The 26,245-nt window shown below is 62.7% G+C and overlaps 1 protein-coding gene across 1 annotated transcript; it reads right to left on the minus strand.

The window, feature by feature from the left end:
* Nucleotides 1-284: 284 nt before the first annotated feature.
* Nucleotides 285-24,877, minus strand: TMEM201 (transmembrane protein 201). Its single transcript, XM_081226416.1, has 11 exons — nt 24,610-24,877; nt 17,729-17,849; nt 16,871-17,065; nt 15,511-15,687; nt 14,054-14,406; nt 13,366-13,569; nt 7,772-8,004; nt 5,461-5,532; nt 4,487-4,786; nt 3,537-3,674; nt 285-2,351 (listed from the first exon to the last, which is right to left on the minus strand). Exons 1-11 carry the CDS (start codon nt 24,720-24,722, stop codon nt 2,254-2,256), a joined length of 2,004 nt encoding a protein of 667 aa, XP_081082542.1. The 5' UTR covers nt 24,723-24,877; the 3' UTR covers nt 285-2,253.
* Nucleotides 24,878-26,245: the final 1,368 nt, after the last annotated feature.

Genomic DNA, 26,245 nt, shown 5'->3' on the forward strand with positions numbered 1-26,245 from the left:
CTCGGAGAGACGGCTAAGCCCCTGCTCACGCTGTTTGCCCAGAGCCTCCCGTCTCTGCTCAGGAGACTCCGGTTCACCCTCCCGCCGCCCAGGCCCGTCCAGGTCGATAGCATCCTGTTCAAACCCTTCAGTCCGTCTGGGGACACTGCCACTCAGCACCCACCACCCCGGGCTCTGTATCCAAGAAACGAGTGAAATCACTTCCACGGCAGCCCGGGCTCCCCCGCCGCCGCCCCGGCCCCCAATCCAAGGCCTGGGCTGCCCAAGCAAAGAGAATAAAGACGAGACAGACTGAGGTATAGTTCAAAGGTTGGTATCTTTTTTGGTTTCCTTTTTTTTTTGCTTTTGTAAAGAAAAATAAGGTTGTGTTTTTTGTTTGAAAGAAAACATAAGTCAGCCCCCTCCCCGCCCAGCCTCTCCCCTGCCCCTGGGGGGACGCTAGGACCACCGGCCCTGGGCAGGAGGGGCCAGGCTGGCCCAGGCGTGAGAGGAGGGGGCTGGGCACTCGGTCAGGGCTTCCTCAGAGCCAGAGAGGAAGGGCATTCAGGAATGGAATTTGGCTTGGTTAGGCAAACAGTAAAACTGAAAAACTCGACGCCCACGCCCACGGTACGAACGGGGGCCAAGAGGCACCACCTCCGAGCTGGAACCATCTCTGGCAGCTGGAGTCTGGGGCGTGGCGTGGCCCCCGATCCCCCTCGTTCTGGGGTGAGGGGCAGGGCAGGAAACAGTAGCTCTCAGGAGTGGGGGGGTGTCAGAGCAACCTCCTTCCCCACATGGTAAAAAAAAATTACTAAAAAAGCACCCAAAGCTTAATAAAACTAAACCTCCCCGGCAGGGAGAACTGGGGGCATCCTGCTTCCCAGCAGAATGCCTTACCTGGCAAAAATGTGTAGAAAAATAAAATTAAACTTTATCCCTGAATGACAGAGTGAAGACCCTTCCCCTGCCCTCATGACCCTCTCCCCACAATGAGTCTCAGAATTCACAGAGGCTGCCGCTTCCTCCTGAAGGGGCACGAACGCGTGCACTGACACATGCACGAGTGTGCACGCACGCACACACACACACAGCCCCACACCTGGGTCCAGGGCCCAGGGCAGCGGGACGGGGATTCTGACACCCACAGGCAGTCTCTCATTCGTCACGGCATCTTGAGGGTCCCTGTGCCAGACTGAGACCCATCCTTCCTCTTCTCGGGGGCAGGATGGGACCCCAGCACAAGGGCAGGTGTAGGGGGCAGACCTGCAGTATGGGTCGGAAGGGTAGTGGCAGGACCAAGGGGCGTGGGGTAGGAAGCAGGCTAGCCACAGTGGCCTGGAGACAGAGGTCACGTGGAGCCCACCGTGACAGCAGAATGCTGAGGGTGGGCGTGAGGGTCCAGTCTCTGATATCAGAGACCTGCAGGCTGAGGGGTCAAACACAGCCCCTGTGGACAGCGCACGAGGGAGGGGCCTGGAAACGGCGCGGGGTGGGCCCTGGGTAGTGCTCTCACGGTTGCAGGGCTGCTGCCTGGGGAGGTCACCAGAGGTAATAAAATGGGGGCGCAAGCAGGGAGAAGTGAGTCTGGGGGGTGGTGCTTACACTAGTCCAGCTGGGCCCCTGAGACCCAGGAACTCTGAGGGGCCCTGGGCAGGAAACTCACCTGCCCACCCAGGAGAGCCAGAGGGAAGGCCTAGCCCACACCCCACAGCAAGGGGCAGGACAACGGCAAAAGATGCCGGTCCTCAACGGGGCCTGCCAGGGGAGATTTATCCTCCACCCGACTGGAGGCCTCCCCTCCCTCCTCCCCCAGGGAGCCTGAGGCGGCCCACAGGACAGAGGAGTACAGTACGAAGACGTAATCACAGCCCGCGGGGGCGGGGTCAGGGCCAGTTCCTGATCCCGTCACAGTAGTCGTGGCATTCCTGCCAGGCAGGGCTGGATGGTGGGGAGGGGCCCCAGGGTCATGCAGCCCCTCGGGGACCCCTGGCTTCAGGATCAGAGTGTCAGCACCAAACACACAACTGATGTCAGCCAAGGAGGTGGGCGGGGAGGGCTGTGACCCCCAAGACCATGCGCAGCCCCGCAGTCTGTTAGGTGGGGAGAAGGCTTCCGGGAACAGGACTCCCTCTGGCGAGGTCAAGGGCCCTGGAGAAAAGGGCGGAGGCGGCAGCCCCTCGAGGAGGGCCGAGGCCGGCAGTGGTGGAAGCGGCATGCACCTGGGCGCACCCTCCGAGATTCTCTGGGTGCCGGGAGGCTGCGGACCGCGGGTCAGCGCAGGCTCTGGTACAGGTAGGCCGAGGTGAAGAGGGCGTTGACAGTCAGGCTCACGGCCAGGAGGCCCCGGATCAGGAAGGGGCCTAAACGACCTTCCAGAGAGAAAACGAGACCTGTGAGCGATGTGGGGCTGAGGCCCCGCCCCCAGGGAGGCTCTCCTGGGCTGAGACCCCGCCCCCAGGGGAGGTGCTCCTGGGCTGAGGTACCACCCACCCCAGTTCTTTCCGGGCACCCAGAGGCCTCCCCATCTGAAAAGACCCGGGAACGTCGGGTCCCTTGGTTAAATTCTGACTCCTTTTTTTTTTTTCGGCTGTGCTCCGCAGCTTGTGGGATGTTACTTCTCTGACCAGGTACTGAACCCGGGCCCTCAGCAGTGAAAGCGGAGTGCTAACCACTGGACCACCGGGGAATTCCCAAGTCCTGACTCCTTGAAGATGCCTCTTTTCCTGACCCTGTGCCACCAGGCAGGTACCGGGCTAGGGTGGTACACACCTGCACCTTGCCATGGGGTACACCAGCTTTACAGACGGGACAGGATGAGTACCCTGCCCAGGCCTCAAAGGCGATAAGCTGCTGACTGGGGTCCCCCACCCCAAGTTGATGCTGCTGGGTCACATCCCAGACCCCACCTGATTTGGGAGCAGCACCCATTTCCAGTCAGCTCAAAATGATCATTCCAGGAGAATCCTCTGTCAACATACATGTCTCCCACACGTCTGGGGTGGGGGCTACCAGGAGCTGACTGCTGGGCTTTACACTGAACTGGGATTTGACGTCACAGCCCGCCCCCATCCCGCAAGCAGAGGAGCCAGGATTTGAACCCAGGCAACTCAGTGCCCTGCGCAGCCTGCAGCCTCTGCACTGGCCCCCAGGGCGCCCACGCTGACACCCTCCTGGGGAACTTTCTCCAAAGGTCAAAGCGTTCTGTATCTGTTCTGTCCAATCAAGCAGCCACAGGCCACACGCGGCAGTGGAGCGCCTGCGACGTGGCTGGTGCAGCTAAGCAAGTAGATTTTTATTGTTATTACATTTTAATTGTTAACGTAAAGAGCCACCTGTGGCCAGAGGCCCCTGTAAGAGCGCAGACGCAGACCCTGATCTGAGCGGGGGTGTTGTCACAGACGGGGTCCAGGAGGCCTCGGGCGGGCCGTCTCACCCTCTCCTGTCACCCAAGGGCCCTCGAGGGGCTGTTCTCGGACAGCTCTCAGGAGGTGGCTGCAGACCCGCAGACCCCGCGCGACCCTGCCCCCCTCCCGCACATCACGTGGGGTGCAGACCTCGCCAGGTGGGGGCCTCCTCCGCGCACCCTCTGGTGGTGGTGTCCACCATGCAGGAGGATGACTGGGACGAGTCGTCCTCTTTCTTGATGGAGCGGCTGCTGCAGGTGCTGCCTCCCTCCGGCGCTGACTTCACGTCTGCAGGGAGAAGGGGCGTTTCAGTGGGAGCTCACGGCTCACCCCCAGGCACAGACGCGGGGCAGCTCCACCTCCAATCCCAGGATGGTCCTCGGACGTGGCCGGCCAGCCAGCCCTGCCGGCCCCAACTCGCCCGGCCCGCCCCGGGCAGTGGGCCGTGGGGGGCCGGGTCCTCATTCAGGTCCTGTCTGCGTAGCTGCCGTGAAGGGAGCTAGCTGGCTTTAGATCAGGAGCAGCGGACTCAAACACCGCCAGGCGGTGCAAGACGACGGCCACAGGCGAGGCTGCAGAGGGGGCAGGTCAGTGGGGCAGGGAGTGGCAGGGGCTGGGGCCTGGGACCTCAGCCTGTCCTTCCACCTGTCTGGCCCAGCGTGGCCAGATCTTCTGATATAATACGAGACACAGGAAATCCACACATTCATGTGGAAGTTCTAGATTTTAAGGGTTGAGGCTTAATTTAAAAAATTCTAAAATGCTTTGCAGAAAAACTTCATTTGAGCAAAACAAAAACCTCTGCACCCAGATGCAGCCTGATGCGTTTCCGATCCATCCCAAGGAACAGAGGCGCCTCCAAGTCAATTGCAAAAGAAGAAAATAAAAGCCAAAAAAGGGCAACGTCCTGAAGGGTTCAAGGTCACCAGAAGCCAGGCCAGGGATGTCTGGACTTGGGAGAGTGGCCACACAGTCAGATAAGAGCCAGGACAGGCCCCGTGTGACCTCTTGGCGGTGTCCCCACCGCTGCACACTGACCAGAGGCCTCCCACGGCCCGCTGGGCTCTCCTGCCTCCGAGAGGGCGGTCAGAGGGCCGTACCCACGGTGTGCTTCGTGTCCCGCGCCGGCTGCCTCTGTGGGACGGGGGGCGGCTCGACGGTGAAGAGGCTGCCGTTGTGGGGCGAGTGTTCGTCGGAGCTGCTGGGGGTGTTAGGGGCCTCCCCAGGGGGCGATGGGAACAGCAGCAGCTTCTGCCCCTCCAGGTTGAGCCGGGCAGGGCTGATGAGGGGCCTGCGGTGGCGCAGAGAGCCACAGCTGGAGGCCACTGAGCCAGCCACGGAGGGCGCTGGGGAAGGGACGGGGGAGGAGGGGCAGCTCCCCGACAGCAGAGAGAAGTAATCTGGAGGGCGGGAGGGTGACAGAAACAAAGAGGACAATATCGTGTCAATGTCTGCTCTGGTTATAGGAGCCGCTTTGATCCTGGTGCTTTTTCCTGTATTGACCCAGGGAGAAAGGCAAGGCTGGGCCTAGACTGGGGGCCAGAGGGGAGCCCTGCTGGGAACTGAGGGAGGAGGGGCCTGCACCCCACCAGGCACCCGAGAGAGGGGAGAGGATCCCGGAGCCTCAGCCATGCCCCCCCGCCCCCTTCCCCCGGACTTCTATCCAAAGCCCCTGGTTCCTCCCTCAGCTGAGAGCAAGGCCCGGGGAGAAACCAACCCTGGAGACCTGAGGTCAGCGACCCTGAGCCCTGCTGACGCCGGCACCCCAAGTGCCGCCTCAGTCCGTCGCCACTGTAAGGACAGCATCGTAGCTGATCCTAGAAACTCTCACGCCCATTTCACAGAAGTGGAAACTGAGGCACAAGGGCACGAAGCACTTGCCCAGGGCTGCACAGCTGGGAGGCACAGGGCTGGGGTTTGAACACGATCCCCTCTGGGGGCCCGTCTGACCCCAAAGCTCACGCTTAATGCGGCTGCTGTCCCGCCCTGCACACGCTCTGGAAACGCCGGCCCACACGCTGCCCCGCCTGAGGCGGCTTCCCGGTCACTCGTCTTGGCGTTCTGTCCTCCTCACCTGAAACCGGAACCTCTCTGGATCGGGACACCTGAGATGGTGGGCGGCTCCCACTGAACAGATACCCTGAGTCTGGAGAGGAAAGAGAAAGGCAACATAGGTCCGTGCGGAGACAGGGCCCCGGCTCCAGCCCCCTCCCCCCCTCGCACGGATGCTCTGCCAAGACCGTCACCCAAGACCGTCACCCAAGACCGTCACCCGCGTGGAGCTTTCACGAGGGCACGTTCCCACCTCGCAGGTGAGGAGACCGACACCCACAGCAGGCCGCACGGGAGGTCACGTCCTGGTACCTGACCCGCGCCTTCTTTGCTTCAGCCGTTTGGAGCCCTGCCCTGCTCCACTAACCCGTCGCCTGACCACCTGCGCTGGCCCTTGGTGCGCAGAGCCCGCCGCCCCTTCCTCAGCCAAGTGCACCCCAAGGGCAGGGGCTGCATCTCATGAGCCCCTTGGTCCCCCAAGTGCCCCGCTGACAGCCAACCGTGGAAAGACTCGGCGGCCTCCACGCGCCCGCATGGGGGCTGCTGCTCCACTGCCCGAAGGGCTCTGAGGGGTCCGTCGGCCACAGAGCCCCGCCTGCCCCTTCCACCCACCGGTCCGGGGACGCAGACCCAGGTCAACCCCCAAGTGACTGTGTGAGGATGGCCACGTGGCCCAAGCACAGCCGGAGTCCTTTCAAGAACTGGGGAGGGGCCTTCCTGCTGGGGGTGAGCTGCAGGGACGCAGGGGTGAGGCCTGCAGCGAGAGGTGCAGAGGCAAGTAGAGCGGAGAGAGAGAGACGGGAAGATGGACCCTGGCACTGCGCCTGCGCCCCAGACCACCAGGGCCTCCTGACACCTGAGCCGAGGACCCGCCCCAGCAGTGGAGACTCCGGGATCCCACCCTGAGACCAGCCTGTGTTCCACAGAACTGCTCTGCCGCCCTCGGGGCAGGGGGCCTCCTGAGCCCTTGCCTTGGGCCTCCCAGGGCAACCGGGAGGCTGCCTGTTGACACGGTGTGCAGGGTCCACACCCGCGCTGTCCTGCAGAGGCTCAGGAGCTGGGGTCCCTGCCCCACCCTGGAGGCCTGGAAGCCTGGCGGGCAGCTCCAGAGAACACTGTTCTGGGGAAGGGCCCAGATTCCGGGCCCTCCAGGTCCCTGGGCCCCGGGCATTCCATGTCCACGCTGCTCCCCTCCCCCCGGCTCCAGCTGCTGTTCACGGAGGGCCCACAGAGGCTCTGTCCATCAGCCCCAGGGCCTGAGCTGGGACTCGCTGGCCACGGGCTCAGGAACTCTGCTGAATAGCCATTTCCAGAGGAGGGCAGGCAGCAGCCACCCTCGGCCAGCAACATGGCTCACGTTTGGTGACACAGAAGTCCCTGGAGTCCAGGTCTCCGTACCACTCGGGGCTCTCACCCCCTTCAATCCCAGCCTGAAGGCCTCAAACACTACCCACCGCTCAGCTCACGCGCTGTGTCCAGCGAGCCGCGTCTCCTGCAGTGTGGCCCACCCTCTACCTACGAGGACGCTGGACTGCACACAGCAGACGCTGGGCGAGTCCCGGAGGGAAACAGGTCCAGAGGGGTGTTGGACTGGAGGGGGAGCCCCCTGCTTGGGGGAGCTGCTCAGGGGCTTAAGAGAGACACTGCACGTCAGCAAGCCCGGCTTAACCAAGATGCCGCCCACCTTCCTAGAGGCTGGATCCTGCCGCACAGCCCCGCACCCCAGGCCGCACCCCGAGGGTGAGGCAAACCCCATGGGCACCGGGTGGCTTCCCAAAGTGAGGAGGGTCGTCACGGAAGACCCCGCAGGGCTCCCGGGAAGACCCTGCTGGGGAAGCGGAGGGATGAGAAAGAGCCTCCCGTGACAGGGACCAGGTGCTGGTCACACCGGGGCTCCATAAATGCAGCAGACCTGAACCGAATCCCTGCCCTCTGGACCACACAGAAAGGCCGGGGGCAAAATTTCCAGCCCCCAGTGTCTCAAAACAGTTAATAATAACGGTGAGAACGGTGATGAAAGACAAAACCCCACGGGCGGGGACGTGGACCCACCGGATGCCTAAGCACTTTAAATACACCACCCGGTTTAACCCTCACGACCACCCACAGGGTGGGTTCCACTACTGGCCTCAATTTTTTTTGAGGGCAACTGAGGCTCAGCATGGTTAAGCCCCTTGGCTAAGGCAGCCAGTGAGTGGACACAGCAGGGTCTGAACCCAGTTCCGCCCGTCTCTACAGCAGAAGCACCACCACCCACCTCTGGCTCAGCCAGAGTCCCCGAGCCCAGCTGCCCCCAGCCCCGCGCTGCCCACCACTGCCCGAGCGCCACTTACCTGCTCGCGTCAGAGAGGGGATGGTTCCCAGTGAGAGGGCCCGGCTGAGGCGGCCGGGCAGCGAGGAGGGCGAGGCCCGGCGGGGAGACCGGAACAGCTGCTGGTTGGCAAGTGGCAGGAAGCCGGGCGGGGCAGGGATGAACAGAGCCGGAGAGGGGCCTGCGACGCTTGGGCAGGGGACGGCCAGGCTGGGGCCGGCGGGGAAGAGGCCGGCAGAGTCTCCCGGGAAGTACCTGCGAGAGAGAGCCCGGCGGGCATGGGAGAGGGGAGTGGGTCAGCCCCGGGGGCCTCCGGAGTGGCCTCCGCACGGCGGGCCCCCTCCCCTCCCACGGTGCGAGGTGGGGCACGAGTCGGGGTCCCAGAGGAGGCGTGTGTTAGTTGCAGCAGAAAAGCGGTCCGACCACATTCACGCCATTAGGAGCGGGTGGCTGGGAGGTGCCAGCGTGACCCACCCCTCCCGGCATGCCCCCTCCGATCCCCCTCAGCCTCACAGCAAACTAGGTCCACTACGAGTCTCGGTATTAAAGTGACACTGTCGCCCTCACCAGCCTCACGCCAACCCTTCACCTCGAAGCAAAAAACGCCCAGCCCCGCGCTGGCCGCTCAATCGGGCTGACGGCCTTGGGCTCCGCCGCGCCGCTTCCCGCTTGGGGCCCAGAGCCTCCTGGCAGCGGCCGAGCTCGGGGAGCCCCTGCTCCCCAGGGCCCGACCCTGGGAGTCCTGCCGCTGCCCTCTGGTCTCAGACACTCCTCGAAAGCCCCTGGAAGAGCGGAGCGGAAGGCAGCCAAGCTTGGGAATCTCCGGGAAGAGGCTCTGGCCGGACACCAACTTGAACTTAGAAAGACCCGTAACGATCGCAAGGCTGCCCGAAAGACGGAAGGTGACAGTGTCTCTTTAACTCGAGAATGGTACAGATCACACAACAGGACCCGGTGGCCCCAAGCCAGAATGTCAACCATGCTTCTGATTAAGGCAACCGATTACAGAGGGGGAGGGACAGAGGCAGTTAATACATGATTAGTCCGCCGTCTGGACGGAGCTGCGGGAGGTCCAGCCTTACCTCGGTCCCCAAGGGACAACTGAGCCCATGGATAATGTGCCGACGGACGGGCAGGCTGGCTCAGTCCCTGCAGCAGAGCCGGGGGGCTGCCTAAGGTACCCACCCCGTGCCCACCACGACCTTGAGCTCGGGGCACCGCTGGCCAAGCTCCACTCCACTGATTTCCCTATTTTTCATCCTTGTCCCTCTCTTTAAACAACTTTTACGAGGAAAGTGTGGGGTCAGCTGACGCCCTCCTGGAGAAACACGTGACCTCCTTAAAGCCTTCCAAAGCACCAGGAAGCCACCTGGACTTCAGAACCAAAGCCGGGGCCCAGTGTTTGGGGGACACGGGGAAATCAAGGCAGGAGCTCATCAAGCAAATCTACAGCAGAGCCTGGGCAACCTGGCTGGCCCCAGGCTGGACGCGCCTGCATTCCACCCGCTGACCCGTCCTGCCTAAGCCTGTCTGACCCCTACACCTCCTTTCCCCCAAGACGCCTGCGGAAGGTTCTGCCTCTAAATACAAGATACGATTTTGTGCTGTCATTTTAGAATGACATACCGTTTGGCAGGACAGACGACCTTGAGGAGGGGCCCAAGGTGGGGGGACACTCGGCACCTCAGTAAAGGGCAGTGAAGGTGCACTGGGACCTTTGGCCAACTTGCTCCCATCACGCACGAAGCCCCGCCCCCTGCTGGGGCCTGCACCTCCCAGAGGACCCTGTCTGCCCTGTGCAGCAGCAGCCTGATGAGGGCAGGGCACGTGGGCCGTGGGGGGGGGCACGCCCGGGCCCTTCCAGCGGGTGGCAGCGCGACTCTGCCCGCACTGGGCTTCCTGTGCTGCCCCACCGGGCAGCCCACAGGCCAGGCCAGGCCGCGAGTCGGCCGAGGGCCACCTGCAGTCATTGGCAAGTAAGAGGGGAGGGTCCAAGTCGGGCTGCAGGTTTCAGAGGCGGCCAGCTGGGCCCGGGAGAAGCTGGGTCTCGTCAGCTCTTTCCTACTCTTCCCAGATCCTGCTCACACCTGGGGCTGCCCCAGAGCTTATAACCTGAGTCTCTCAGCCACCCGGCACAGGTGCTTTTCCAATCTCTGATGCTACTAAAAATGGTGGCACCGAGGGGGAGACGTTCTTCGGTCTGACCCTCTCACTGGGACAGGCAGTGGCGTCCCTCAACTGGCAGACCCTTGTGAAGCGCCAAGCGTGAGCGCTTGTCCTGGCTCCGCAGAAGACAGGCCCCAGGAGGCCCCTGTCAAAGGAGCCCCATCTCCACCAGGCTCCCGAGCGCTGCACAGGGACCGACACTTCCTATGGCGAGGCCCGCCCAGGCTGCCCGTGCCTTCAAATCCCATCTCAGAGAGGCCCCGGCCCGGATCCAAGTCTGTGTGTCTGCCGGGACACAGGGGCTCCAGCGAGGGGGCCGGCGGCTGGCTGCACTGCCTCCCATCTGACACCGAGGGGGACCTTTGATTTTCCAAGCCAATCCCAGGCCAAGCCGGGAACAACAGGAGAGAGAGGACTACATCTTAAGCAGCAGTTTATGGAGATGAGGAGAAGTACGAGCCAGCAGGGCACCCGAGGGTGGCGGGCCCTGAGCCGCTTGGTGCCCACGCTGCCAGCTCCCAAACCTGACTCTGGTGGGCACCCCCGCCCCCCGAAGCCCCCGCCCCGGCACAGAAGCCTCTGAAGGAACGTGAAAGAAAAAAACCAGAAAAGACGTGGTGCCTGACGCCCACCGGTCAAAGCAGGGCCCCGGAGGCATTTATTGAAAATACAGCATCAAAAACACTACATCTATGGCCGGGAGTTGCAGTTACAGTAATGAGAGGATCACTAGACAATCATCCACGTCTACACAAGAGAGGACGGGACACTCGGTGACAGCTGCAGGCGGAAGGGACACGCGCCCCTCCCGGCGGGCTCCTGGGCAAGCGTTACGAGTGAGCCTGCTCGGCCTGGGGTGGGGACCCCAGAGCCGGAGGGAGAAGATGGCCCCTTGATCCCAGATGGTCTGACTGTCGTCCCCAGCGGAGGGGAGAGAGGCCCCCAGCAGGGCCGACACATCCCCAGGTAATAAGCCACGATCCCAGTGGTGCCCGCACTTCCTCAGCTGTCGCCAGTAATGTCGGAAGGTGCTGGGATATGCTCTATGTAATGAAACTTTAAGGGACAGGTGGGTGATTTTAAAACATCACACCAAACACGAAAGAGGGCAGGAAACCTTCCTCGATGAGCTCCATCCCAGTGACATGAAGGTGTCTTTCCGTCCCCACTAGAGGGCTGGAGCGACATCTGCTCAGCAGGCTCCTGGCCAGCAAGAGAGCTGGTTAGGGTCGTTATAAATAATTTAACTTAAATACACACGTACACACAGATGTCCTGCTTCTACTCAACACCAAGAAAAACAGTGATTAGCATCGCGCTGCCAGCTTCCTTGAGAACAGGAGATTCCAGAGGGCAGGGCATGCACGGCCAACAGACACGGGCTCCCCGCCTGGCGCCCGCTGCCCCTTCTCCCCGAGGCTGGCTGCCGGGCCGAGGGACAGCCAGCCCGCTCCTCCTCTGCCTCGTCAGCGCTCTTCCACCTCACGCTCCACCCGGGTGCTCCCCACCCGGGCGCCGAGGGGTGAGTGGCGAGGGGCGGACGCCTTGGAGCCCGAGAACCTGAGGACGGAGGGGCCTGGGCACGACTCCTGTTCCCCGGGGGCTCTGCGAGGGGCCTGAGCCGGGCACGCTCCACCTGCCCCTCAGGCTCAGCCAGCTGGCGGCCCTTCCCTGAGTGTGACCCGCACACGCGTGTGATCCGCTCTTGCCTTCCCTGGGCTCCCATGTGTACAGCGGAGGGGTTGGCGCACTTGGGGCCACACCTGGCGGGGGCTCGTGCCTGCAGCGAGGAGTGGCAGGACCCAGGGCCCTGGAGGGGCACACGGCCTTGGTCCAGCGTCCTGCCACGGCCCTGGGAGGGCAGCCCCCAGGCTGGGAACTGCCTCCAAACGTGGACGGCACGTCAGCCTCCAGAGCACATCCACGCCAAGGTCAGCACTCAGGGGCCCTGGAGAGGGGTCCAGCTCTCCCTCCACAGGCGGTAAACAGGCTGGCACAGCAGGGCCTGGCCCAGGGAGAGTGAGCCTGAAGCCCTGGGGGGTCTGCGGCTGCCCTACAGGGAAGTGGGAAGCAGGAGCTGTGGTGCCCTCCCTGAGGGGCTCTAGGGGCCAGGAGGAGGGCAGTGGCAGGCCGGAGAGGGACACGGTGACAGTGACCTGGTGTCATGGGCCTGCGTGTCCCTTGGGCTCCTCACTCCATGCTAACCTTTGGCAGCTGGAACTCTTCCCAGGCATCATACTGGAGGAAGGGGGTGAGAGGAGGAAACCGGGGACACCCCTGGCATGGGGGGAAGAGAACAGGGCCGACGAGAGCAGTGCAGGCCCCGCGCTGCCTGCCAGCCGGGGCCGCCTCGGCCCAGGAAGCCTGAACCCCAGTCCCTGCAGGGAGCGAGTGGAGGGCTTGGCCATAAAGGCTGGGGTCCTGCCTTTCGAGGGCAGAGCCAGGGGCTTCCCAGGAGAGTGGGCAGAGTGTGTGTGCCCAGGGTCTGCCTCGCTGGCTCACAGTGGTGCCCAGAAGATAGAGAGGTAAAGGAGAGAGTATTTAGACCTTAGACCTCCCCCCAGCCCGGGCCAATTCTCACCACGGCCTGGCTGTTAAGACACCTGCTGACCACAGCAGAAGCAGGATTGCCTCCTGTCCACCTTGTGGAAGGCCCCACCCCACACACTCATGGTCAAAGCCTGTCTGGGCCTAAGAACTGCACTCTCCATTCCTGGGGGAGGAGGCTGAGGGATATCAGGGTCTCAGAGCAGGGAACCCAGGGGGCAGCCCTGTCTCCTGGTTTCACCAGCTGCACGGGGCTTACGGGGCAACGGGCAGGACCAAAGGGACAGACCAGAGAAGCGACGGTGGGACGAGGTAGGGGGCTCCGCTCTGGCCCCGGCTCAGCAGCACCTGCCCATGCCAAGCAGCCCGAGTGGTCAGGCCATGCGGCCAGGGCCCAGCCTGCAGCCACCATCACCAACCCACGTCAGGCGGCCCAGAGACGGGGCAAGGTGAGAGGAGAAGCAGGCAGCAGGCCTGCAACCCTCTTCCCGTGGTGTGAGAGCCAGGAAAAGGGCCGTGGCCAGCGTGGGGTGCCTGGAGCTGCCAGCAGGAAGCCACGGGTCAGAGGCAGGCAGCGTGGGTGCTGCCGGTGTTCCAGGCTCAGGACAGTGAGGGGGTCTTTGGCCAGAGAGGTGGTGGCGGTGAGCAGCTAGGGAGCACTCGGCGGGGTGGGGGCTGGGCTGGGGAATGGCTTAGTGGAGCCAGAAAGGAAAGGGGGGCAGGCCTGACTCCTCGGGGAAGTGGAGGGGCTGGGCCAGGACCGGGGGCCCTAGGCTGGGCGGGGGAGGAAGTGAGGCAGGTAAGAAAGATGCAAGACAGAGGGGCCCTGTCTGCGCTGCGGGCAAAGCCCTGGGCCTGTCCGTCCGTCTGTCCTCCCCCCGCAGTCACTGCTGCTTCTCTGACCTTCGGGGCCGGAACCTCCGTGGGCCCGTCGCCTTCCTCGTGGCCACGGCTGCTGTGAAGCCCACCAGGCAGCACAGGGACGTGGTGCTGAACTTGAGCGTGTCCAGCCAGCCGGGCGAGGCAGCCTGCAGGTACTGCTCGGCCAGGTGCAGCGCCAGCAGCAGGGCCCACAGGCCAGTGGAGAAGGCGTCGATCCTGCGGAGCCTGCGGGGAGAGCGGAAGTGAGGGCCCCGCGAGGCGGGTAAGCCGACCCCTCCCACTCTGCCACCTTCATCCACCCCCAGCCCTGCTCAGAGGACAGAACCCAGGGCCACGAGGAGAGCGTGGGCCTCCGAGTGCCGCTTCCAACAGTTACAGGCCGCGTGACTCTGAGTCAGTGTTTCTCTGAGCCTCAGTGTTCTAGTCTGTACGATGGGGCTAAGAAACCTCCCTCCGAGTCACTGGGAGATGATGTGGACACCGCCCGGTACAGGGTCTGCAACCGCATGGGGAAGCAGAGCAAAGGCCCAGGGGCGCCCACTCGACCCTCCAACAGCCCGTGAGCTAGGTTATCCTCACCCGGCTCTGCAGATGAGGAGCCTGAGGTGGAGCAGCGAGGCCGTGTGGCCCCAGGGGCCCCTCAGAGCCCCTCCCCTCCAGCCTGGAGCTTTGCTCCCACTGTGCCCCGCCCCGCCTGCCCCCCACGCACCTGATGCGGCCGGCCAGCAGCATGGCCAGCAGGCAGGTGAGCAGTCCCAGCCCCACGACGCCCATCTGGTGGCTCTGCCCAAAGGCCCAGGCCTCGTGCAGCTTCTCTGCCGCGTGCTTGGGCAGCAGGCCCAGCAGCTGCCGCCAGCCCTCGGCCCCAGGGGCTGTGCTGTTGTCAGGCGGGGCCGAGCCATTGCTACCAGGTGGCAGGGCCGGGGGCAGGGGCGCCCCCGGGGCAAAGGGGTTGCTGGTGCCATAGAGCGCGGTGGTCAGCAGGAAGGCGCAGGCCAGGAAGGCGAGGGCTCGGAGCACGATGACCTGGAGCGGGGCCTTCACCATGGACGAGCAGAAGCTCTGAGGGGGGGAGGGGGGGGAGGGAGGGAGGGAGAGACTGGTCAGCAAGAGGGACAGAGCCACCGACGTCCATCCTGGTGCCCACCCTGTGCGCGGGGGTCTGGCCAGGGGCCCACTTGCTGCAGAACCCACCAGTTCCTGATGATCAGAGAGGCCCTAAATTCTCACACACTCCTGGCTTTGTTTCTGGTTCACCACTGGGTCCCATTACCCTGTCTCATGTCTGGGCCGTCACCCCACTGCGAGCTCCTGTGTGGGGAAGAACTGCGCTGCCACATTCTCTACAGAAATCCTTCTGATGTGACGGTGACCTCTTCTTTCAAGTACGTTGTTTTCACTCGTTTTCAAATTCTCATAAAAAATTCCTACTGCAGCTTTAACTGGAATTGTAATACGTATACAGATAACTCTGGCCAAAACTAAGTTTAAAAAAACAGCAGTAAGTTGTTCAGTCTGGGAACACGGTGGAGAGGAGGAAAGCAAGGGTCAGAGCATCCCACTGTGCAAATGGGCGTGTGGCTGGCGTGTGGCTGTGGTCGGGGGCCTGGCTGCAGACTGGAAACCACACACCAACCAGTCAGCGAGATGGCCACAACCAGCAGGGCACCTCTGGGGACCCAGGGGGTGGGTGGGAGTTTCTTTGGGGAGGATGGTTTTTACTTCTAAACCCACTTGCTACTTATATCACATTTTTTTAAGCCAGGACATTCCAGCATCTGAGTACAGTGATAAAAATTAACAATGGTTTTAGCCAGCCAGTCCTGGGCTCAAATCCTGGTGACACCACACACCAGGTACATGGCCCTCTGCAAGTGACTTAACCACCCCAAGTCTGGTTTCCACGGCGCCTTGGAGAGCACCCACCACGAAGGCGCTGGGAGGTGCCCAGGCTCAGCAGGGCAGCTCAGAAACCCGTCACGCACGCAAATAACAAGCATTCTCCTTAGGACCCCTGCTCCGCTCCGTGTCTGGGGACAGGTTGGGATGTGGCCCCACGGGACAGTTGTTGCCCCAGGGAAAAGGGCCTCAGCCCTCTGGGAAGGGGTTTCCTGCACAGACCCAAGGGCTGGGATGCCTGGAGTGCCCCATGGACGCCCCTCGGACCTGCGTGTGGGTCTGGTCGGCCTCCCGGCGCTTGAACTGGTGGCTGAGCAGCAGGGCGCGCAGCTGGCGGTTCTGGTGCTTGATGTAATGCTCGACGGCCGCCTGGCACGGCCGGCACAGCTTGTACATCTGCTCCAGGTGGTGCCGGTACACCTCGATCTCCTCGTCATATCTGCCCTGCGGAGGGGGATAGAGGCTCAGGGTCTCCAGGGGGCGACCGTGTGCAAGTTGGCCCCAACCTGCACCTGCTTCCCCCACTGCCCAGCAGGACAAATGGCTGGGAATAAGGGTCGTCCAGAGGCCGGGACACAGCAGGGCCCTCAGGTGACAGGAGACACTCCAGCCAATTCTGTCGCTCCGAAGGACGCACCTTGAGGCCAGAGTCTGGGATGTGGCCCCTGCTTCAGGCCCTGCTCCCGGACTCCCGAGCTCCAGGAAGGCAGGTGACCCATGGGGGAAGGTAGCTCTGGGCTGACACCACCTGGACGCGGGCAGACGGACAACCCAGAGGTGGGGCTGCCTCCCCCCTTAAGCCCAGTGGTCTAGAAGACACTGGAGAGCCCCTGGCCGGGCCCTAGCGGAAACCAAAGGGCCTTTACGTTTCAGGAACAGCCCAGGAGACTCGAGTCCCCCCCCTCCTCCCCCAAGAGATGCAGCAACACACCCCTCCCTCCCTGCTTCCAGGGGAGGGCGGGAGGGTTATCAGTTTGATCTCTCGCTGGGACTGAATGTGCCAGAAGAGGCGCCCTGGCTGCCTCATCGCACACGCCTGCCCTTCTCTCTGCAGCCTCCTTGCCTCTCCCCTCCCAGCCCCAGCTCACCTCCATTTCCCTCCCTCCCCCACTCCCAGGCTGGGCCTTGGGAAAGTCAGTGTCTCTGGGCTTCCGCTGGGATTTTCTCCTGAGGTCACGGAACCCCCCAGACTGGGCAAGGTGACATCAGCTAGATGACAAGGCTGATGGGCTCCACGGTGGACCCGGGGAAGGCAAAGCCCTAACACCAAGCCTCTCGGCAGCACCTGTCTCCCCCTTCCTCTCCCACAAGCCGGGACATCGTCCAACAACTCCAGAGCAAACTGCCCGCCAGCCAGTGGCTAAGACTGACTCAGAGGGACATGGACAGGATGGTCCAACAGGGCAGGGCCCCAAGGACCCTACCTCCCCCTACCCAGGGACAAAGCCCGATGCTCCCAGGCTTGGGGCTCCCAGAGCAGTGACACGAGACAGGAAGAGCGAGAAGCGAGTGGCAGCTGAGATGAACTAGATCACACACGCGGAACGCAGGGCCAGCGTGGGGCTGGGGTGAGGAAGGGCCTCCCCTCCACGGCTCTAACCCCCAGCCCCTCCCACACCCCGCTCACCTCATCGCGTGGCGAGAAGGCGGCCAGTTGCTTGATCTTGGTGGTCTGGTGGTGACTGCACCGCCGGCACAGCAGCACCTGGCTGCTCACCCACTGAGGGGGCTGCATGGGGGCCCGGGGGCCGGGCGCACCGCTCACCACGTGGTTCAGGTGCTCCAGGTACTGGGCGGGGATCGGCTTGTTGTAGTCGCCGTTCTGGGGGGTGGGGGAGGACCTCAGTCAGGGGGAGCCCCTCCCTACGGGCAAGAGGCCCACCATGGGTTCGGGCCAGGCGCCGGACGGAGGGCCCGCATGCCCACACTCCACGGAAGTGGATCGCTAACACTCCCTTGCTTTACGTGCAACGCAGAAGCTCTTCTTCCAAAAAAACTTCACGGGAACCCCCAACACAGGCAATACGCTGAGGGTGCAGCCTGGACCCCGCCCCCTGCCCACACTCCCACCTGACGTCCCTCCTCAGGACCCAACAGGGGCTGGCACAGGGGTCGGCAAACTCTGGCGATGGGCTGGCTGCCCACGTCTGTGAATAAAGCTTTCCTGGGCTTTATTCACAGCCACACGCGCTAAGCATGTCTGTGGAGGCTCTGCAGTGCCGAGCAGTTGCAAGAGACCGTGTGGCCTGCAAAGCCCGAACTCCTCATTGCCCGGCCCACAGAGAGCCTGCTGACCCCGGCCTGGTGCAAGGCAGAGACTGGGCTTCAGAGCCAGAAAGATCTGGGTCTGAACCCAAACCTGCCAGTTTCAGAGCTGTGACTTTGCACCAGTCACCCTAGCTCCCCGAGCCTGTTTGGTCCTCCTCAAAGGAGGGGCCCAGGGTCAGGGGCCAGGGCCCACAGGTCCTGGATGGGAGGGTCGCACCTCCTGGAAGCCATTGTACTGTTCGCAGTGGGGGCAGTCCCAGCAGTTGCGGTTCCCATAGGGCACCACCGTGTCCTGGTTGCAGAACCAGCAGTTGACGACGGTGTGTGTCGGCTTCATCCTGTGGACGAGGAGAGTGGAATCAGTGGGAAGACCTCCATACCCAGGTGACAGGAGACCAGGGAGAGCGTGTGGGAAGCGGGATGGGGACCCCGAGCTGGACACGCAGGCAGGCGGAGGAGGGCAGGACGCTGTGTGTCCAATGGCAGGACCCGGGCTTCTCCTTGGCCTCTGAGGCCAAGCCTCCCCCGAGCTGGAGACGCACCAAGAATCCAGGGCCAGCCAGGCCACAGGGCCGACAGGGACCAGGCTCCAGGACCACCCACCCTCCCCGCAAGGCCCGCAGACCTGGGCCTATTCCCAGGATGCGGAAATGGTGCTCTCTGGGGAGTTTCCAGATGGAAGGCACCTCCTGGGCTTCACAGAAGTCCCCAGGAGAGCGAGGGCCAAGGAGGCCAAGGGGTAGGGACTGCAGAAGGCTGCTCAGCCTGGGGCCACCCCTCCCCGGCAGGGGGACGGGACAGGCTGGCCACAGTGGCCCTTGCCAGCCACACGTGTGCTGACAGGTGGGGTGTGCAGGATAATCCCGGCCCAGACACCGACGGATCTGTGCTCTAGGGCCCTCCATCCATCTCCCTGGCTGTTGGGGGTGTGTGTGTCCAGGGGGTTGGGGAATGGACATGGCAGCTACCAAGCAAACCCCTCCAGTCCCGAGAATCTAAAACAATGTGGGCGACAGGTGGCAGCTGCTTGAGCCCTGGGGTACTGGCCTTGCCACTCCTGTCTCCCTACTCACCCCCAGAGTCCACCTCCAGCTCTGGGGGTGCCGCCTGGGCCTTTGCTGGGATGGGCAGCCATACCACACACGGACACCTCTACTGTCCACAGGACGGCACGGCCCCGAGCTTCCGTGAGCCAGAGCCCCCGGTTCTGCCACCTTCTCCTCTCCCAGCCTCGGCCCGCATCTGCAAAGTGGGAGCGATCACAGAGCCAGGGCATCTGCGTGTTACAAGGACCCAATGACACAAGACACGTAAAGGTGCTTCGCAACGCAGGGCGCTGGCTGTGTCACTACCCTGTCCCCGGGATTGTCAGGGGCCTGGAAGAAAGGATGGCCCCCCGGGAAGCAGAGCTGCTGCTTCTGACACCGCTGATGCTTCCTGGCCTTGCCCTTCCACTGACCATGGGCAGGTCACTAGAGTTCTCCAGGCCTCAGTCTTCTCACCTGTCGACTGGGGACAAGACATGTCAAGTGTGGGAAGCGCTTACAGTGCCCAGATAAATACCCAATAAATGACAGTTTACATGGGGAGGGCAGGGGAGGGGAGGAGAAAGCCCGGACAGAGACAAGGACATGAAACCAGATCTTGCAGGGAAGGGTCCCAGGGTCCACAGAGGGCACCTGCAGCTCCAGTTCAGGCCAAGGCCCTCAGAATGGACGACAAGGGACTGCACGTCTTCGGCATCACTGAACCAGAGGGCAAGGCCCAGAAACAGCAGCACTGGGCAGCGCGGCTCGTGGTCATGGTGTGGCCTTTGGGGAAAGTCATTTCTTTATCTGGCCAAGGGGGATAATGATAATCCCTGTCCCCAAAAGGCTGCTGAGGGGATCGGATGGAAGGCACCTCCTGGGCTTCACAGAAGTCCCCAGGAGAGCAGCTGCCACCTGTCGCCCACATTGTTTTGGATTCTTGGGACTGGAGGGGTTTGCTTGGTAGTTGCCATGTCCATTCCCCAAATGAGAGAATTTAGGAAAGCGCTGAGCTGGGCAGGTGATCAGTGGAGGCATTTTGACAGCTTCACTGGGCTTCAGGCAAAGAGCAGTGGAAGGAGGCGGCTAGCGGTATGGGAACCTGCTCTGCTGAGAAGCCGGCACTTGGCATTCCTGGGCAATTAAGCACTTGGCTTTCTCTTTGTTAATCTGTACCTGCTTTACAGGCTTCTCTGTTAGAGTGCACAGTGGCGTGTCCAAAGGGGTGATGAGGCAGGCCGGAAAACCTCTCCCCTCTGCCCCCTTCACCCCAGAAGCTCACCGCACCACACCCCGCCTCTGTAGAGAAGCCAGCAGAAGAGCTGGCAGCCCACGAATAAAGAGAGATGGGAAGGGAATAAAGACGACCGGTGGCAGGCGAGCAGGAACTGAGGCTTTGGTCCAGGGGGCCAGGCACGAAGCCCCTCGGCCCAGGAGGTCATCATTTCCACCCTGAACCTCCAGCTCTGTTGCTAGAGAAGTGAGCCTGGCCTGGAAGGAGAGGCTGGGGATGAGTCCTGGTCCCTGGGCCAGCGGCTCTGGCTTGGTAATCCCTGCCCAGGGTTGGCGGGGTGAGGGTCCTCTCTCGCGGACAGGGCAGCTGCCTGCCACCTTGGCCAGATGGGGTCCCCGTGCCAGGAAGTCACCTCCCACAGCTTCCATGGGGTGAGCCCTGAAAGCGCGTGCAGGCCTGTGAGCGGCAGACGGACCAGCAAAGCTACGGGGAGCTGGGTGTGAATGTCAGCTCCCCAAGCACCAGCGCCGCTGCCGCCCACCCGAAGCGTCACGCGCCAGACACGTGGATGAAGTGACTCACATTCACGGGCTGCACTTGACGGCTGACTTCACAGCTCGTACGTACTGTCCCCACAGCCACGGGGCGGGCCTGGCCTCTGGGCCTACACCCACCTCTACCAAGCCTGGCGCGGGAGCCCCTGGGTCAGCCTATTCTGTGCCCGCTTAGCCGGGGTCCTGCTGCTGCTCAGGGAAACGCCCCTCCAGCCTGCTCCCCTCCTGTCCCTCACCCGCTTCTCCCGCAAGCCAACAACCTCCGTCCCCAGTGAGGCTCTGCGTCAAACCACTCTTCGTGGCGGACAAGATCTGAGGGGACAAGACAGAATGTCCCTGTGACACAGGCAGGAGCAAATTAGATGGGTCCAGGCCAGGCCACCTCAGGTGGAAGGTTGGGCCCCAGAGGGTGAGCGGCCGGGAGGGTCTGGAAGGTGCTCACTCAGCTCCTGTTACCTGTGTGCTGAGCTCTCAGGCTCTGCGGGGGTTGGAGGAGGCCTGAGGCAGCCAAGGGCAGGATGGGCCCCTGGTGGGGGGCGGAGCCAGGGGCAGCTGCATGCTCTGGAACCGTCCCTCCACAAGCCCCAAACCCACAGTGGGGAAGAAAAGATGAACACAGGCGCGCAACAATGGTATCGCCCCCTCAGCCCCAGACACGGACAGTTAGTTACAACAGAGCTCGTGCCCTGGCATCCCGCCGTGCCCTACAGGTCTGGTGGGAGCGGGGGGCGTCAGTTCTAGCCCACCACTGGCCCACCTCTCTGAGGGCTGCAGCTCCAGGCCCTCGGCCCAGGACCCTGCCAGGGGGCGGGCACCTGCTGTGAGCCCAGCACTGTGCCACATGGAAGAGACACTGCATGGGGCTCAGTCCCTGTTGGGGGGCGGGGGGTGCTCAGAATCTGGGGGAGGCCCATGCGTCCACCAGTCTCCGTCGGGCCCTGAGAAGTTCCCCGAGAGGGTCTGGCACACAGCCTGTGACCCTGGGCACCACGTGCTGGCCTGGCGGGGTCTGGAAGATGGTCTCTGCGAGTCAGGCTGGTTCCCTCGGGGGCCGAGAGGTCGGCCTCCAGCAGGGCCCCGAGGGGATCCCAGGACAGGCTCACAGGCGAGGGGTCCTTGTTGGACCCCACACGGCTCCTCCCTTGCTCCTCTGTGCCCTGAGTGCTGTCCAATCCACCAGAGAGAATCCAAGGAGCAGCCTCCTGGGCAGCGGGACAGCGGCACCAATGTGCAGCTCAGTGCCACCAGGACCCAGCGGGCCTCCAGCCGCCCGCGCCGGCCTCAAGGCAAATCACACTTAGGCCCACAGCAGTCCAGCCGACACCAAGACAGAAAGCCCGGATCCGCCCTCGGTGGACCACGCCGTCCCTCAGCACAGCCCCCGCTGGCTGGGCACACACTGGATCGCAGGGAGGCAGAGACGAGCGAGGCTCTCCACTCCTGACCCGGACACAGGGACGAGAACGACGACCTCCCAGGGCAGCTGGTGACAGGTGCCACAGGAGAGAGCCAACAAGTGGCGCATTTGCTGTCACCCGGGTTTGCCGGCCAGCAAGGCAAACGAGCAGGTGGCCCTCAAGCAGATGGACTGCGGGCAAGGGGGGCACCACCCGGCACGCGTGCAGAGAGCAGGGTCCCCCCCCTCCCCAGAGTGCGCAGCACCAGGAGAGCCTGGCGAGAGGTGAGCGGGAACCAGGGACCCTGGACGCCAGGCCGAGGCTCCGCTCCTTTACCCGGGAGGCTGCATGCTCTCCACCTCCAAACACCAGAAAGGGGACAATCCAATAACCACCTATGGCGGCCTCCAGAGGTCTTGAGTAGGGATGTGCTGGCAGGAGATGGACACGACGGCAAGTGGCACAGCCCCGGGGTGGGAGTTTGGGTGGGGGAGGCACAGGAAGCCACCAAGACGGCCTGGGTACAGGGCGCGCCGGCCTGGGGAAGTGTAACTGGGGCTTCCACCTGGCCTCCTATGGGTGCAGAGCGACAGCCAAGGTGCTCAGTGAGGACCCAGAGCACGAGGCTTGGGGCAGGAGTGAGGCAGGGCTCTGCCGTTTAGCAACTTGGTGTCATAGAGCAGGAAGCCCAATCTCCCTGGGCCTCTGTTTCCTCATCTGTAGAATGGGGCCAACAGCAGCTCCTGCCCGCACCCCCCCGCCCCCAGGTCACAACACACGGTCCGGTCAAGAGGACTCCGCGGGTGGGAAGCCAGGGTTGGCCCTGCCTGAGGCTCTGGGGACCACAGCCCTTCAGAGAAGTGGGCTCTTCCCCCTGCTCCCCGGCCGACCCTCCGTCCAGGGCCCTCCATCTCTGTGCTGAGCCCCCAAACACCCAGCCGGCCAAGTCCATTTCCAGAAACAACTCTCCTCACATGCCCTCCCCAGGGTCACTCAAAAGCCACTCCTCACTGTCACTGTTTCCCCCACAGAGGGAGAAGGGCTCAACCTGGTCTTGCTTCTGAATCGTGACAGTGGCTAATTTATGACCCCCAGACAAAAGCCAGCGCTCTGGTAGAATCTCAGAGCCTCCTGGGAAAGGGCTGGTCCTTCTCAACCGAAAGATCCCAGCGCCACACCACGACTCTGGTGTCACGCCACACTGGTACCCTCCTGGCTCCCCTCGAAGCAGCTCGCCCAACACTGCACCAAGGCCTCAGACTCCTGTCTCCGGGAGAGGGAAAGCTGTGGCTGGCAGCCCAGGTGGGGAGACGGGACCCCCAGGAACAGCCGCAGCACAAGACGGGAGCTTGAGGCACAGTGAGCAAACCCAGTGCGAATCCAGCCACACCAACACAAGTGAGAGCTGCAAAGCCTGGAGACAAGGCCCGGCCCAGGCTCGGATCCTTGGGCTGACATTCCCTGCCCCCGGTAAACTGGGAGGCAAACCAGGCTCTGGACACACCTCTGCTGTCGACACGCTCTGGGAATCTGAGCAACAGCAAGCAGCATGCACCTCTGCGCCTCAGTTCCCTCGTGCATAAGATGACTGGTTTGAACCAGTTGGTCCGGCAAGCCCCTCCAGCTTCCAAATTTTGGGCAGAAGCTGGGACACGTGGAGCTGTGCGTTGTCAGGGACCCCTTGAGGCCGCCCCCTCCTCAGCCTGCCAGTCTGGCTCATCCTGCAGACACAGCTGATGTCCCTCCTACCCCTTCCTCCCCCGGGAAGCCTGTGACTCAGTCGCCCTCACTTCTTTTCCCTTTGGGTGAGAAGCAGTACACGGTGGTGGCTAAGGAAGAACAGGTTCAAGTCCCAGCTCCCCCGCTTGCTGCCAAGTGACCGTGGGCAAGTTCCTTCGCTTCTCCCACCTAAGAGCTGCGCTTCCACATCCCCTGCTGAAGCTACAAGCCCACCCATGCTGTCTCCAGAATGTTCTCACAACCCCACCTTTTTCCCCTATCCCCTGGGAAGGCGGATCAAGTGGGGAGACAGTGGGGCTGCCCCTGAGGTCCTCCTGAAGCAAGAGGCCGTTAAGCTTTTATCCCTGACCATGGAGGCCAGCTGTGCACAGGGGGGTCAGCATGATCTCGGAGCCAGGGTCGGGGGTGGAGCGCCGCCACTGAACCCGCTCGGCAGCCCAGCCCGGCTTAAACACCTCTGAAGTATGTCAGGCTTGCCTGCTCTTGGAGGCTGTGGAGCCCGGGAGTTAGGGATGCAGGCTCCAGGGTCAGGATGCTTCAGCTCACACCCTGACTCGTCTAATTAATAACAATTTATGTAGCTCTTTTGTCCCTCAGCTTCTCTAGACAGAGCAGAGACTGTGACTCTGAAATGGGTTTATGTGAGATTAGAACAACGCCCGAGACAGCGTGTGTGGCTCAGAAACCACCGGCCGGTGTCCACGCGACCCAACGCCCCTGAGGACCAGGGATCGGGGCTCGAGACGAAAGCAGTAAGGCCCGACCCCCGCTCGACGCTCCCGCAGAGTTTGGGGGCCCTGCAGACCCTGCGGCTGGGCCAGCGCAGATCTCCGCGGGGGAGGAAGTTCGTACGTCAAGCGCTGGCAGTCCCCGCCCGCCCCACATTCCTGGGGTCCCCCAACCCACTCCTCAGCCGCTTCCCGACTGGGGATCCCCAGACCGGTTTTCTTTCCGGGGGCGGGGCGTGCACGGTGGGTCTCGGCGCGGGGACACGCGGGCCGGGCCCCACCGCCGCGCCGCGGCCTCGCCGCGCACGGACAGCGAGGCGCGGGCGGCCCCGGAGCCGGCGGGCTTGGGAGGACGGCGGGCGGAGGGCGGGGGCGCGGGCGTGATACTAGCCGGCCGCGTGGGCCGCGCGCACTCACCTCCGTGCGATCCGGTAGAGCAGCACGCCGGCGGCGGCGCACGCCGTGACCCCCAGGCCGCCGGCCAGGCCGGCCGTTGGGTAGCGGGCCAGCAGCGCGCTCATTCCCTCCATGGCTCCTGGCGCGGGCGATGGGCGGTGGGCGGCGGCAGGCGGCAGGCGGTAGGCGGCGGCAGTGGCTCTGGCGGCGGGGCCGAGGGCCGCGGGCGGGACGCGGAGCGGCGGCGCGCGCCTCCACCCGCCGTGACCTTCGCCGCTTTGTAGCCGGCGCGGGCCCGCCCCCTGACTCGGCGCGCTCCCGCCGCGCAGCCAATCGGAGCGTGGGGCGAGCCCGGTGGGCGGGGCGCCGGCGGAAGTCGCCGTACCGTCCAGAGCGCGCCCTCCCGCGGCCAGAGTGGGGAGGTGGCGCGGGGCCCGGCCCGGCCCTTCTCCGCTCCCGCTTCGCTCGCCCGGCGCCCCAACTTCAGCATCCCGGACTAATAAGTCTTTCCCCGGCTAGTCCTGTCTTCCCAACGCCTAGCGAAACCGGGCCTATGCGCGCGATGCTGTTTTACGGCAAGTCGGAACTTCTTAAACCGCTTCCACTGAAGCCACTCCAATGGCCAAAAAATTAGTTTGCATAAACATGAACCCCGCCCCCTCCCGCCATAGGGAAGAAGGTAACTAGATCATGGGACAGCCATGCTACGGACCGTAATTCAACTATTAGAATGTCAGAGCTATAGGTATTGGCCTAGAGGGATGAAACACTTAAAAAAAAAAAGCAACATGCACATTAATTTTGATAATACCTGTTTGAATAAACTCCTATAATACGTGTACGTTTATTGGAATAGACGATGGTTAACATTGAACTGCAAACAGCTACCTCGGGGGGTGAAGATTCGCTTCACGAAAGTGTTTTAGTATTATTGGTTTGTGCTAAATTACTTTTATAACTTAAAAAAAAAGCTTAAGTTGGGAATATTTATATTTAATTCCGCAATATCTATTTCAGTGTTCCACAACTATTCGTGTTTTTTGAGGTCAACATTAGAATCCTTACCGTCCTGGACAGTGATGGGTGATTTAGCAGCAAATGTTACCCGTTTCCTGTTGCTGGTTAATCTGTCCCACATCCTAGTCCTGTGCCTTCACCAGGAACTGCAGACAAGGGAGCAGGGCACGAAGCCTGGGCAGTGATGAGAGTCTGCCTGGACGCTCCACTTTCTTGGAAGTGGAGCCACAAATGAACGAATAGCAGTGAAGCTTCCCTTCAAAATGTGAGGCGTTGTAATTAAGCACCATTCTCTTTCCAAGGAAGATTGTCTGTAGAACGTCCCACTCAAAGGAAGGGCTCTGTGATCTATGTGGACAAAGAATGCACCCAACAGTTCTGTCCTGGGCATGACTGGAAGCTCTCACCTTGACTGGGGTGGAATCGTAATCCTTAAGTGAATTGAATGGAATGGTTTGCTGGACCTTAGCTTCAGAGTCAGATCATTGCGTAGGCTCGGATGCCCATTCCACCTTACATTCTTACATACTTCCATTCTTACATACTCAGCAAGCAGCACAAACCCACGACTGGTCCAGTTTACTACTTACCTCCGGCGAGACAGGCAAGTCTCAGAGCCTCTCTCATTTGTAAAATGTGC

Source organism: Mesoplodon bidens (assembly GCF_964165515.1).
Source record: "Mesoplodon bidens genome assembly, chromosome: 2".
Classification (NCBI taxonomy): Eukaryota; Metazoa; Chordata; class Mammalia; order Artiodactyla; family Ziphiidae; genus Mesoplodon; species Mesoplodon bidens.

What these genes read in the sequence shown, in the direction of transcription:
- TMEM201 (XM_081226416.1), bottom strand. Translation starts at nt 24,722, where the DNA reads ATGGAGGGAATGAGCGCGCTGCTGGCCCGCTACCCAACGGCCGGCCTG. An exon ending in GGACACGAAGCACACCGTGG is followed by an intron (nt 3,675 to 4,486) that starts GTACGGCCCTCT and finishes TTCTCCCTGCAG; the next exon opens with ACGTGAAGTCAGCGCCGGAG. An exon ending in GGAGGCCCCCACCTGGCGAG is followed by an intron (nt 2,352 to 3,536) that starts GTCTGCACCCCA and finishes TCTCTCTGGAAG; the next exon opens with GTCGTTTAGGCCCCTTCCTG.